The 15,678-nt window shown below is 33.7% G+C and overlaps 2 protein-coding genes across 3 annotated transcripts in view; one reads left to right on the top strand and one right to left on the bottom strand.

Moving 5' to 3' along the window:
- LOC118735369 (inhibitor of growth protein 5) overlaps positions 1-15,678 on the top strand; it is a 157,548-nt gene that overhangs the window by 9,630 nt on the left and 132,240 nt on the right. The window lies entirely within an intron of this gene.
- The window catches only part of LOC118735370 (carbonic anhydrase), an 89,098-nt gene that overhangs the window by 4,895 nt on the left and 68,525 nt on the right, over positions 1-15,678 (bottom strand). Inside the window, exon 2 of the mRNA XM_036465085.1 lies at positions 5,580-5,738. Within this exon, the coding sequence (XP_036320978.1) occupies positions 5,580-5,738 (159 nt within the window). The remainder of the gene's footprint in view (positions 1-5,579; positions 5,739-15,678) is intronic.

The raw sequence follows: 15,678 nt of genomic DNA, 5'->3' as shown, positions 1-15,678 counted from the left end.
GACACCAGCATGCTGGTACAATCATAAAATTTTCAAATAGTCAATCGACTTGATGGGCCATTTAACAAATTAAGCATAAAGGGGCCGTAAACTTATCTATTTTAAACTATAGTTAAATCGTTAATAGTTAAGTTAACAGCCCTAACACTTTTACAGCATGTATGTATAAAAACGTAAGGAACAGTCTTTCTTAAATAGTTTAAATTAAGCAAATATACAACTTTTTCATGTCAAGTATGAATAAATTCTCCAAAGGGTTAAAAAAAGGTCTAGGGGCAATTTTAAATTTATGTGGCCAAAAAAGGTAAGTGGTCGCTAAATCTAGCCACCAAAGGGGCTAAAACGGCAACACTGCAAGCGGCATGAAGGCAAGAGCAACCGTGGCAGGAGCGAAAAAAATTAATAACTAGCTACTCCGTGCAAGTTTCCTTGTTTTTTTCAAATAATGTATTATAGAATAAAGATTTATATTCAATGTAAACGATTAAAAAATCTGATCGAGAAGTAATAAGTATTTCCATAAAAAAAAATAAAATTTTATACAGAATAATGATTATTTGAAAAATTTAAACAAGCAGGCTAAGGCGTGTATAATTAACTATTATCTTGGAAAAAATCAGCAAGATACATGCTATGAATCTGTGAATTCATCAAAAAACAGGTTAATAACAATAACCGTCCAATTTTGGGTGGTCCACTTGAGAGATTTTCACTCAATTTCATTATTTCTGATAAAAGTAAAAGGATTTCCTTTCCAAATTCTTAAAAAAAACTCAAATTTCTCAACAAAACTGTTTAATACGCGAAGTATGCATGACTTTTGATGAATCAGTTGAGAATTTCAGGATATTAGAAATTATAATGTAGCAGTGAGAGTGGCAGTAATCAGCTGTTATTTTAGGAGCAATACGTACATGTGTTTTAGTGGTAACTCTCTCATAAGAGCAGTGTCAGTTAGGGTTGCCAACTGTACTTTAATATATAGTATTGCATCTTTTCGGTCTGCGAACTGTATATTGTTGTAGTATGCAAAGGTACTATATTTCTTCATTTATAAATATAAATATACTAGCAGACCCGGCGAACTTCGTCCCGCCCAAAATAAATTTTTTGTACACGGTCAAAAATTTGGGTTTAATTTTTAAACCGCGCTGGGACTACTGCCTTTTTTAATATTTTATAGTCTACTTTTTAAACCAGTCAATAGTTTTAAGCAATTTTTAATATATTGTGGTTTAAATTTTAGTCCAAAAAGTTCGTGGTTTAAAAATCAAACCAAAATGTTTTAATTCTAGTTTCTAGGTTTCATATATAGAAAATTTGGTTTAAAATCTAAACCGAAATAGAAAATGTTTGCACACAGCGAAATGTGGTGTTGATTCAAACTCAACATATAAAAGCACATTTATGTATATGCGTGGGTGCAAATCTGCTTGATACAATTGGTTGCTACTAAGGCTGTCCGAATTCAATCCCCATCAGACGGAGCATGAAATTTTATTTTTATTTTTTATTCTTAATTATGAAAATGTTTGGGTTTAAAATTTAAACCGAACTGTTTAAATTCTAAACCCAATATATTGGCCCTCTTTTTTTAAATTTAGAAGGTTTGTATTTGAAACTGAATTTATGTATTTTGGTCATATATGTAGTCTAAAAAGTTTAAAATTAAAACCGAAATTTTTAACCGTGTATTGAAACATTTTGGTCCAACATTTTCACCAAGAGTTCACGTTCATGATTTTTAGTGACGCATTTGTCTTCTAATATTACGGTTTGGTGGTTGTCAGAAGGCATATTTGCCGTCTTAAATAACTTAGCAAAACCGTACATGCATACAAAGATACGTAATAGTTTCAGTGCGTTCGAAAGGGGCCACGTCCCCTTTTCAAATAACCCAAATTTTCTCTAAGAGCATGGGATTGATTTCATATATCTCTATACCATTTCCGAGTAATTTACCATGGTAGGTGCCACGTCCCTTTTTCCAATAGCCCCAACTTTTCTTCATGACCAGTCGCGTTTTATATATTTTGTACATACCAAGTTCCAGTACTCTTCCATGAACACATTCAGAGATATGCAATATGAAAAATTCGATGTGTATGGGAAGTGCCACGCCTCCTTTTCGATAGCCACAATTTATCTCCATGAGTATGCGATTGCTTTCATATATCTCCATACCAAGATCGAGACCTCTTCCATTTACATTTTCCGGGATATGCAGTATGAAAAATTCGGTTTGTATGGGAGGTGCCACGCCCCCTGCACCTAGCAGTATGAAATATACTTTACATCCGATTCCCATACCTACCATATATAACACAAAAAATTTCATAAAGATCGGTCAAGCCGTTTAGGAAGAGTTCGATTTTTATATGTATATTAGATAAGCACGATCCAAGAAGCATAGAAAAAATTTCTATGAAAAAAAAAATATTTTTTCTCGGGTTCACAACCATTCATCTTTTAAGTTGGAGCCAACAATACACACTCACAAAATTTCATTGAAATCGGTTAAGCGGTATCGGAGATTAGCGTAAGCGAACACAGTGACACGGGATATTTATATATTAAGATACCCTACTATAAGCACCTACCATAGATACGTTTGCGTACCAAATTTCAATTTCATTTGACTTATGGTTTTGAAATTATAGCTGATAAAATTTTCCACGCCTATGGGATGCGCCACGCCCCCTTTTACAAACCGATTTATATATAAGCACCTACCATTGATATATCTGCATACTAAATTTCGGGACTTATGGTACCAAAGTTATAGCTGATAAAAAATTCCATGCCTATTGGAAGTGCCATGCACTCTTTTCCAAACTCATTTATATATACCCTAATATAAGTACCTACCATTAAAATGGCTGCGTACGAAATTTCAAGTTCAAGCGACTTATAGCTCCGGAGTTATAGCTGATAAAATATTCCAGGTCCATGGGATGTGCCGCTCCACCTTTTACAAACTCAGTCATATATAGCCTACTATAAGCACCTACTTAGATACGTCTGCGTACCAAATTTCAATTTCACGTGACATATGATTCCGAATTTTCCACGCCTATGGAATGTTCCACTCAGTTATATATGCCTTACTTAAAGCGCCTACCGTAGACATGCCTGCACACCAAATTTCAGGTTCTTGGGACTTATGGTTCCCAAGTTATAGTTGATAAAAGAGTTCACGCCTATGGGATGTGCCACGCCCCTTTTTACAAACTCATGTATATATAGCCTACTGTAAGCACCTACCGCAGATATGTCTGCATACCTAATTTCAATTTCATGTGACTTGATGGTTGTGAAATTATGGCTGATAAGAATTTCCACGTCTATGGGATGTGCCACGCCCCCTTTTACAAACCCCTTTATATATACTTTACTGTAAGCACCTACCACAGTTATGTCTGCATACTTAATTTCAAGTTCATGTGGCTTATAGTTCCGGAGTTATAGCGGATAAAATATTCCTATGGGATGTACCTTTTACAACCTCATTCATATATACCCTACTATAAGCACCTACCATATGTATGACTGAATAACAAATTTCAAGTTCATATAACTTATAGTTTCGGATTTATAGCTGATAAAATATTCCACGCCTATTGGATGTACCACGCCCACTTCTAAAAACTCATTTATTTATACCATACTATAAGCACCTACCATATGTATGACTGTATATCAAATTTCAAGTTCATGTGACTTATGGTTCCGAAGTTATGATTGATAACAAATTTCTCGCCTATGGGATGTGCCACGCGCACTTTTACAAAGTCATTTATATATGCTCTACTGTAAGCACCTACCATATACAATGTACTCCCTAAATCTTTTTTTATTTCAAAATAAAAAAAATAGGGGCATACTTCCTCAAATATATAGTAGATATATCCTTCTCTTAGCGTAAAATAATTTTTGGGGATGTCTCGGCCACAGGACCACCTATCGTGTAAGTTTCAAGTCCAAATATTTCTTTTAAATTGGCTAAATTGTTTTCTAAATATGAGCCAAATCAGCAAGTAAATGCAATTTTTATGACAGCGCCACCTAGCGATTAAATTTTTAGCCGAAATATTTCTCTTCAAGGTGCTGAAATATGTTCCAAATATGAACGAAATCGGCCCAGCCGTTTAGTAGTTTAGTGACATTCAATATACGGAAAACTCTATGATATTGTGAAATCGTGACGTCTCGGCATTTTTCGGCAACAACAACAAAAAGATTAAAATTTTGTTTAATCGAAAACCCTTCCACACAGAAGGTCCAAAAAAGTACTTTTTACAGAATTGAAATCGGTTCAGCCGTTTGGTCAGGCATCGCCGTCATACGGAAAACTTTTCATTTTTATATATATAGATTTCAGTAATTTGCAAGAAAAATGTGTATTAAAATGGATGGCTTTTATACACGAAATAAAAATATTAAAAGAAATATTCTTTAAAATACAATATCGTAGTGAGTGAGTTTATTAATAGAACCACATATCAGAAATTGCAACACTTAAAAATACTTAGAATAGATTACGAAAATTATTTAAAATTATTACATTTCTGCCCTCTATTCCTGCAACTGCAGCATACGCAGAAAGAATGTGAAATGGCGAGATGAGGAACACCAAGCGACTTCCTCACTAATAAAAAATGAAGTTTTGATTTATATTAATTTAAATATTGATTGCGATAAAGCATATGATACTTTCAAATAAATATATTTTTATAGAGAAAATGCATAAGAAATATAATGGATGTATACTTAAAAAGCGTTTTTACTTTTTGTTTTAAATAAAAAACTATATATATTTGCAGTATACTATATTTTTTGAGATTTTTTTGAAAAAGTAATGTGCTATAAATATCTTAGAAAATGTTGGCAACCCTAGTGTCAGTATTCTTTACTGCCACTTTTAGCGAAAAATATATATTTACTGCCGCTACCGAAGCACTTAACTAGATACCACGATTATTTATAATTTTTTAGAGAAGTTTCTAGACGTTAAAGTAGTCAAATATACTTCAAATAAAACACCAACAACGAAAATGAGAATCAAATAAACTTCGTAAACTCTATAAACATGTGTCATATTTTTGTAATCAAGTTTAAAGTACATCCACCTTTTGTATTCGTATTTTAAAAAATTTGAATAAAAAACTACATACGAATGATGTAACTTTTTTAGGAACAATCTGTTTCATTTAGGTGCATTCATTTGATAATATTAGGTACAATCTGAAATTTCATGTTTCATCCCTGGTTAGGAAGCCACTCAAAAGTGTTGAAGAAAACGTTTTTTTGCGAAATTTTCGACTATGTTATTCGTGGTATTGCAGTTGACGCGCAATACGCCAAGCGACGATATGTAGTTTCGAGAAATTACGCGATCAGACCTGTGCTCGTATCCACCACGTCGAGGTTAGAAATTGTTTAAATAAATTAACCTTTATAATTATGCTTTGTAAATGAAAGTCAATTACTAGAGGTTTAGCGGATATACGGCTGGTTTTTCGTTGGAAAGCCGCTGTTTGAATACTAGTATATAGGTAATTAACTTGTTTATTCATTACCTGGATTTGTAAGACTGAGTGTATGTTCTGGAACATACTTCCACTTGAGAGCCGGTGCATTCAGTTGGCTTCCCTTTTTGGCTGACGATGGGGTAATATTAACAGGCGACTGCCTGTGCCCCGAAGCTTGCGGGAATTGTTTTGCCCAGTGAGCAGGTCCTGTAAATATATTAAGGAGAGATATTGCCTTTAAATATTAAATTTAATAAGATTGAAAATTAATTTTCATTAGGATTTTAAATTTTGAAATGTAACAACTACGTTTAAACAACGTAACGTTTGGTACTTAAAAAATCCTTGGTTCCATTTTAAAAGCCAATCCTAACTAATAGCCAAATATAAATTTAGTCTAATAAGTAGCGTGGAGTACTAAACTTACATTTTATTGACTTTTTTTCATACAAATAGAAGAATATTAACAGGAAATATGAAATATGACTACTATTTTCTTGCTACAAAAATATGTACAATAGGCGTATAAAAAATAAATGTGAAGTAGATACATATCGTCACCCTTATGCCAGAAGCATGAATGTGCAAATTTATCAATTTTGAGTTATTGAGTTGACAGGATTAGCCTTTGGATGTACTATGTTATACTTAATGTGACCAACTATTTCATAGCTCAAAGAAGTACACGTTAGGTTGGGTTAGCCCAACACCGCGAGCCGATTACGAAATTTCGAATGCAGCTAATTTCGGTCCTTAAGAGCTCAGTGTTTTTTCAGAAATGCGAGCCAACATGCTTCCATCTTAGCCTCGCGAAGGTCGGACAGTCCAAAAGAAAGTGTGGAGATGATTCCACTTCATCTTCCTCTTGACAGCTGATAAAAAAAGGCGTGTCAGAACCCCCATCACAAGTCCTTGAGGCGTAACGTGGTACTCGGAACCTTGACACCTTTAAGGGGTAGCGCTGGGTCACTCGTGTCTTACGCTGCAAAAAGTATTTTAAAGTGCCCTATAAAGGCATTTTCTGTAGAAAAGAAACGTCTTCTTTTCGTTTTTTTATGTCACAAATGGACCCGGTTTCCCTTAGCCTAATAGCAGTTCGTGCTGCGAAAATTTTGTCGGCAATATCCGCAACATACGTTAAGCGCCAGTGTAAGTGTGGTTCCTAATGCTCCGCTAGTTCCTATTTCACAAGTGTAGCCTTCTCTAGTGAGTTCCACCAGGCAAGAGTTCCGTGAAACAAGTTAGCCTTAAATATGGTTTCCTAGAGGTAATGAATTAATTCGGGCGAGAGACCTAACCTTTTACCGATCGCCCTCTTAAAGCAGTACAAGGCAACCGACCCTCTCTTACCCTTTCCTCAATATTAGGTTTCCACGACAACCGCCGTTGATCACCCACCTAGTTACATGGTTCAGGTAATCTTGAACCAGATCAAAAAGGGTGTATAGAAATCGTCCCTTAACCAAAAGTTCTACATCATCTACATAGGCGATCTCCCGACAGCCGACTTTTTCCAGTTTAGCTCAGACAGTCACGAACAATCGCGTTTCTTATGTACGGGTCTATCAGTGTGTCTAGGGTTTTTAGCAAAAACGAAGAGAGACTGATAGGCCCAAAATCCGTTGGGGAAACATGAGAGCTTTTTCCGGCCTTCGGGATGAACGCAACACTGACTACCCTCCAAGCCTTGGGGATGTACCCGATCCTCACGCAGTTCGCATAAATACGATCCAACCAATTGCACGACACCTTCAGAGCCCTTTGCAGCTGCGCAGTTATGATGCCATCAGTCCCCGGCGACTCTAATGGTTTGAGCGAATTTATCGCCCAGGCCGTGTGACGGTCGTCCAGAAGATCGGAGAAATACAGAACCTGAAGTTCAAATATCTCAAAGAAGTACATTTGACTGTACTTCGAAGGACGAAGTACAAGAGCGAAAAAAGAAGTACTGTACTTCCGAAAGAAGTACGGTTGGTCACATTAGTTATTCGAAAACCCAGACTACCATGCGTACACGGTAACCACATATTTAGTTCACAATGTCAATTACATGCTGCATTCATGTTAAGTTTCGTAAAAAAATTTCCCAAAATTCTCATTTTTACACATACATGCTTCTGACAAGCGGGAAACGTTATGTACTTGCTGATTTGTTTTACAAAAATGATTTAAAAAGCGGACGTCTCGGTTTCTCAGCTAACCGGTTAATCGTTTCTGCAATTATTTCACGTTGGTTCTCTAAAACAAATTTTCGATGTTTGCTTAGGATGCATAAACCTAGAGGTGAATTTTATAAGAATTTAAACTGACAATTTATTATTATTATTATTTGTTGGGGATTGATACAATATAATCATAACTTAATTAGTACACTGGCTGCTAGGACCTTCGGTGCTTATCTATTGTTTTGATTACAAAATGATTTATTCAATTCCAACTGTATATTTTTAAATATTCTCTGATATATTAATACTACAATTCATAAAATTGTATAGGTTAATCACATTGTCGTAGGTAACATTATTTCTAAAAATTTATTAAAACTAGTAGTAACCCCGAAATTCAGATGAATGCAGTAAATAAATACTTACTAATATTAACACTGAGAGAAAAATCAACCAAAAATTGGTTAATATTACCAAATTCAAACTTGAAAAGGAATCAACGTGATTGTTGAAAATATCAACCAAGGTATTGTTAATATTAACCACAATTTTGTTTACATTAACCAAACTTTTGGTTGGCGATTTTTCGTTTGAATACGTTTATGTTCTGCAACTCACAGATGCTTTTTCATAATTCGGAGATACAAAACAAAAATTTTTACTGTCATTTTAATATGTTACCTCTGACGGGATTAGCAAATAACAGCAACCAGCTCTACACACTCAGCCACTGCCATACATACGAATTTGTTCTCAAATGTTCAACTTGAGTCACATTTCTTACAATCGGCTTATTGTCCATGAAAAAATCAAACCGTAATGGTTGAAAAAACCATTGTGAAATGAAGAATTTAAATTTAAGTAAGACAACAATTAATCCTGTATTGCTAGAGACCTGATAACCCAGAATAATTTTTAAGTTCTTAAAGTATTTTACTCTACCCAAAGCTTCGTATAGTGAGCCGTGAGAAAACAGTCTTCTTTAAGGTATAGTCCAACTTTTCACAATATCTGTCCGCCGGTTATGGTGAAAAGCATTTAGACACTTTTAAACTAAAGCCTTCTTAACCCTTTCAGTACAAAAATTTAACCACTTGGATCGTTCATTTCAAAAATCACATCATCAAATTTTTAAAGCTTTGAGCTTTGCCGCCATTCAGGGTCCTTTATAATGTTCAGTGATATCCTAGGTGTTTAAAAAAGAAAGTGATCTCAACTCTTTTTATTTTTTGCTTTCGTGAAATATAATTCAAAACTATGAATAATACCTAATACCTTTTCCGATTCTCAATTCTCAATTCTACGGAAAATTGGTTAATATTTTTCAATAGATTACCAATTTTTACTTTTGTGACAAAAAGGGTAAACTGCACTTGAATTTGATATAAAGCTCAATTCGTGGCTGCTACAGGTCGCCCTAATTCTTCGTATTACTGAGCAATTACACTATACGGCAAAAACAACTTTTTTCTGGGTATTGGACCAGACCAATTTTTTTAAGAGATTGAATAAGAAGTAAAAAAGCAATTTCTCTGTTTTCCAAGTTAGCCTCCGAAATGGAGATATGAGCTTTCGATACTCGAAATAGGGCATTTGGTAAAAAATTAGTTTTTATTATTGTATGTAAATAACCAAACAAATGAAAATACAGATGTAGTCCGCCTCTTGCTTTTATTTAAGCGGCATGTAACTTGTTAGCTATGCAAGCTATGTTACAGGTGCTATAAGAGATAAAGGTCAGATCTTCGAAAAATTAAAAAACTTACATTTCAAACAATTTGAACTGATTTTTCAAAAATTGGTATCGTTGTAAAGGTGATTAAACCCTCTCTTCTGATATGCATACTTGCATACTTAGTGTATTAACATTTGAGAAAAAAACATTTAAAAGGAAAAGATACCTATTTTTTATACAGAAAGTTGCCTTTAATTTTATGCATACAGTGAACCAAATAAAAATTGGGACGCGGCTTTTTAGCAAGTTTTGGCAATTTTTCTTTAGTTTATTGAATGTCGATTTTTTTACGAAAGTATAGCTGATTACTTGACAAACCCGATATAAATCCATATTTCAGACTTTGTGTAAAAATTATGAAAATTCTGCAAAGTTTGACTAAAATTTTTAATTCCCTAATCACCATCTTTAGGCAAAATTTTGGTATGCCGGTTTTTACCCCATAAAATTTTAGTATAATGAACTGAAAATTTGAAGTATCTAGGACTTACCGTTGATTTTTAGCAACCAGGGACCGATCTATTCGAAAAAATCTTATTATGGACCGATTTGCTTAAAATTTTTTACGTAGGTAGCTTTTTGCTTGGATTAGTATATAGGATCATTTTTTCCGAGAAGTGCACCAGGGACCGATCAATATATATAATACAAAAACTCTGATTAAAAAGTTTGTAGTTTTAGAGTCCTATCAAGTTTGCAGCATAGTTGGGAATTTTAATTTAAATAGTTTATGGAATATGAGACATACTTAACGAAAAATACTTAAAATGGAAATTTAAAAAAATCACTGCATAACTACACATTTCGGGTCCTCAGTGATATATTTATGTATGTACAGTATCGTTCATATCAATAGCACCCCAATTTCAAAGTGAGTTTGTTTATCACTTTTGTCTATTTCTTTTTTAAATCTGATTAAAAGGTCGAAAATTTTGATGAAAAATCGTTAAATTTTCATTTGTTTTGTATAAAGTTTGAAAACCCGGTTAATATGATTTTGTTTAAAACATGATCAATTTTTTTTTTAATAAAATAATAACAAACAAATTTTAACTCTCAATATATTGTGAATATTTAAAAAAGGAATGGTGTACGCAGACTTTTGCTGTTAAGTGTAGCTTAATTAAATATTATGGTTGACATAATAGGTTCTTTCCCTAACAATCCGGACCGGATCCGCTAATTAGAGAATAAGCGAAAAGTTTGCTCTCAAAAATGGAACATAATCCAGAAGTACGGGAACGCAAAAAAACACATTTCGTGCCCAGAATTTGAGAAACAGCTGCAAACTCTTGGAACTTGAATTTTTGTTTTCCAAATTTGATTTTAAGAATATAAAGATTGAAAATACATTCACTATTCCTTAAAAGCACCAAGTAAATGCAGGCAACATGTAAACACAAAACAGCTGATATGCACTTTGACACTTTATCCATTTTTACTCGGAGAAGTCCGGCTGTTTCGGGCAGAAAGAAGAAGAAACTTTCGATCCAATACGTTCCAGTTTTCGCTCTCTATTACCCATTTTGTTGAGTACGGGAATGATTTCTGGGCTATTTTGGGCACCCGCGGGATCCCGCGTACGGGAAAGAACCTAATGTTACCATTAATGTTACCAATAACGACTTTTTTGGAAATATTTTAGCAGTTGCCCCATAAAGAATTACGTATTAAATAAACAATTTACTATTAGTTTTAGAGTCTAAGGAAATCGAAAAAATATAGTATAGTACATTTGTGCATCTTTGGCCAGCTTGCGCATGGCCAGGATGAGTAACATTGATGACAGCGCAACTAGCAATATATGAGTTTCAACCGTCCAGCTCTACATCCCTTTGGCAGTAGCTCAGAGACAGTTGTGAAATTTGTAGGGCGGAACTAGCGCTTTGTCAGACTGTCCCTAAATTTTGCTGCAGGGTAGCTTTTTGCCTAGATTAACATATATGATCCTTTTCTCCGCGCAGTGGACCAGGGACCAATCTAATCGAAAAATCATATCTATGATCCAGCTTTTTGCCTAAATAAGGATCCTGTTTTCCAATTTTCATGCAATTTCGAATATAAATAGCTTTGGGCAAGTTTTTTTGCGACAATCAGAAACAACAGATACAGCCAAAATATAATGATAATATAACATATCTATGCTAATATATATTTTGAAAGCCGTTTTTTAGTGTTCGCAAAGCTCAAGAACGGCTGAACCGATGTTTTTTAAACTTCAGACACCTGCCGCACGTGCCTCAAGGATGGTTTCTATATGAAAAGGGGGTGTGGCACCTCCAACACAAACCGAATTTTTTCATACTCGATATCTCTGGAAGTGTTCATGGTAGAGTTCCGGAGCTTCGTATGGAGATATACGAAATCAATCGCATACTCTTGGAGAAAAATTGGAGTTATTTGAAAAGGGGGCGAGGCACCTCTCATATAAACCAAATTGTTCATACTGCATATCTCTGGAGGTGTTCATGGTAGAGTTCTGGGACTTGCTGTGGAGATATACGAAATCAATCGCATACTCTTGGAGCTATTTGAAAGGGGGCGGGGCACCTCCCATACAAACCGAATTTTTCATACTGCATATCTCTGGAAGTATTCATGGTACAGTACTGGAGCTTCATATGGAGATATGTATGTATATGAAATCAAGCCCATACTCATGGAGAAAATTGGGGCTATTTGCAAAGGGGCGTGAGGACGTACCGACTTTTAGCTATCTTTGAATGTATTTACAATTCTTCTGTAGGTACGTTTGTGAGTGAAATCTTCCTAAAGTTGTACGGATTTTGACAAAATTTTTTGTGTGTGTTTGCGTGGGTCTCTGGATGGTTTAGTGTAACAATTTAATCCGCCAGTTGGCGCTGTAGTTGAATTATTACTAAAAATCTTATTTATGATCCGATTTGGCTAATATTTTATATATGTATTGGTAATGGTAAGAGCAATACTATTGCAAAAACGTGCTGCCAAGTGGCAGCTAAAGTCGAGTTATTACTAAAAATTGCCACTCACTCATATATTGTTGCCGCCAGGGATTGAAGAGGCAAAAATTCTACAAATTTATTTCGTTTCGCGAATAACTGTGCTATGAAATGCTGCACAGCTAGAGAATCAAGAACTTCTTCATGGATGTAACACTTTCCTTAGGTTATTTAAAGCGGCAAATGACCACCAAACCATAATCTTAGCAGATGAATGTGCCAATGAAATTCGTAAACCTGAATTGTTGGTGAAAATGTTGGACCAAAATGTTTCAATAAAAAATAAAAATTTTGTGCGGGACAAAGTTCGCCGGGTCTGCTAATTTGATATATAGCTCAATTCTGTAGCTACTACAGATCGCCCTAACTAACGCATGGACCGTAGCAGTTACAGCTTTTATTAAAAAATGTATTTTTTGACTTTTATTTAATTACTCCTTAAATAACCGTTATTTCTGACTTTTATTTTATAAATCAAAAATAACAATTATTTTTGACATTTATCTAAATAATCTGCAAATAACAGTTAATTTTGATTTTTAAATTATATGTCTTAGATACCAGTTTTCCAAGACTTTTATTTATAAAAGTCTTAAATAAAAATCTGTCACTAATCTTTATTTTTTAAATCATATTTATAAAAGTCAGAACATTTCTTACATAGCGAATTTTTCGATGCCAGTTTTCATCCATAACTTTTATGGTCTGATTATGGCAACTTAACGTAACTTACGGCTCTCTCTTAAAAATTGTGTTAAATGGGTGTTGCTTATAATTGAACAGCCGAAACTTAGCGTAACTTAATGTCAACGAACGAAATCTGTTTCTGGCGGGATATCGAGCCAGTGCACATCTTCTATCAAATCTAGTCTATGCTAATCTCCCAAAAATGTGTGATTAGATATCACTTGGTATTCGAAAATTTGAAACAAAAAAATTAAAAAAGGGAAAAAGAATTCAATACATCCTTTGCCAGTTATTTCGATATACATAATTTTTCAAATTATAAAATAAAACGCATGTTTTCCTTCTAAAGGCCAATAAACTCACACTCACACTAGAATTGTTCGGAAACAAGTTTCTCTATATAGAGAATGGTTCTATACCGAACTGTTTCGTGTGCACAAACTAAAAGAGTTTACAATTTGTATCTCAGTAAATACACAAGATTGAGTAAAACGGGTCAAAAACCGTCTCCTAAAAGTCGGTCAAAAATACTGTTGACTATTTTTATCACTGGTTAATCCATATTTAATTTATTTTATTTATGGTTAATACATATTTCATCAACAACATCGTTAAATTATGACATATTTTCATCTTTTCTTAGCGGGTGGCTTTACATTTTATACAATTGTTTAGTATCGTGATTTTTACACATGTGCCGCTCTATATTTGTATCTGTAGATAAAGAAATAGTATATATTTAAATTGGTGGGGTATGTATAAGATATAATAATGAAGAATTGTACAGTTTTTCAACTACTCGAAAGACTTTCGGAAAACGAAATTAGTTAGCCTTTTGTAGCTAATCAAATGACTCAAACAAACATTCAGCTATTGAGGTTTGCTCACAGCATTGCAATAGTGCTAATTCTTAGTTATTGACACTCCCAAAACTTATAAGTTAAAATGATCAAATTTCTTGGCACGTATGACGTTTTTAAATCAGGTGATGTGTTAATTTGTGTTAGATGGTTACTTTATTGGTTCGCAAATAAATAATTTGCAACTTGCCTAAACAATTTTTTACACGCCACTTTTTTAAAATCTCACGAAATTAAAGTAGAAAGACACAAAGCAGCAACAAATACAAATTAATGATAATTATCATGTCGTAAATCGTGTGAGTAAACCACTTAAAATATTTACAAATGTACGTACATATGTACGTATATACTTGGTTACATACATTATTTTATATTCACACATACACATGTATGTATTTGTGCCTCTTCCTGACATGAGAAGAGATATGCAGATTTTAAAATTATATATATAAACTTAAATGCAGAAAAACAAAGCAATTTGGAAAAATTTACAACTTTGTGTTTGTTACTCGTATGTAGCATAAGAGGAGTAAACAAAATGTTTGTGAAATTTTTGATAGAACGCTACTGAATAATTACAGTGGTCCACAAAAATTTGCGTCATAGTCAATAAGAGCTGATTCCTATAGTTTTTTAAATGCAGAATCAGAATCTGACCTTTGGAATTTTGGAATGGCTGTATTTTTGAGATATTTTGACTTAAATGTGTCAAAAAATTATTTATTAGTATATGTTGAACCGTTATAATATAAAAACATTACATTATGGTAGTAGTTGTTTTTGAAAAGTTTTTAAAATGCATAGGTAATAAAAAAGTCGAACATTACCGCATACTTCTTCAAAAACGTTTAAATAACTGAGAAAATTTCATGTTATAGCTACACGATGTGTACAGTTTTTTAAACTTGTTTTTGTAAATTATGTTTATAAAAGTTACATTTTTACCTTTTGTGCTAGAAGAGAAATCCTTAGCTTTTTTTACATCTTATTCAAAAGATTCTACCAGACCTTGTTATTCCATTATAGATGTCAAAAGAATGAGTGCCAAAAATGAGTATTTTGCCACTTTTAAGTCAAAATATCAAAAACTGGAGCCAATCTAATATTTCTTATCTCAGATTCTCACTCTACGAAAAAAATCCCATAAGAATCAGGGTTCAATTTCCGTGCTGAAAACATTTTTTTGAAATTTTGTTGACCTGTCTTGAGCTTAGAATCCAGCTCTCAAGAAAAATCACAAGAAATAATTTTCATTATTTCTGTTGCTTGAAAAGGCACTTTGCCTTTGCTGTAAATTTTCTTGAAGAAATAAATTTACGAACATTTTTTTCTCGGGAGCTGCAAACTGATTTAAGAAATTTTGATAGAAGAAAATTTCTTTCCCGTTTTTTTTTTTCAATTTATATGTATGTATGCAAGGCGTATTCAATAAGGCGGTATCGGTACGCCAATAACAAAATGTACATGTATTTTGTTTTTGCTTTTGCGGCGAGGACTGTCAAAAATTTCATACGAAGGATGTGAAAGAGAACAGAAAACAATAAACAATCAACTGTTCTAACCAATCAACAGCAGCCATTTGGCATATGAAGCCGTGAGGCGAAGAAAAGTAAAAGGGTGCTGCTATAACCTGTTAAATACGCCTTGTATGTATGTATGAATTTTTCATTTTTCTTGAGAGCTGTAAACAGCTCTTCATAGTAAAGCGAAAAATCC

This window comes from Rhagoletis pomonella, unplaced genomic scaffold, assembly GCF_013731165.1.
Source record: "Rhagoletis pomonella isolate Grant_MI unplaced genomic scaffold, Rhpom_1.0 Rhpom_scaffold_00003, whole genome shotgun sequence".
Taxonomy (NCBI): domain Eukaryota; kingdom Metazoa; phylum Arthropoda; class Insecta; order Diptera; family Tephritidae; genus Rhagoletis; species Rhagoletis pomonella.
The sequence above is the reverse complement of the archived record's forward strand: the minus strand, read 5'-3'. Positions and strand labels throughout refer to the sequence as shown.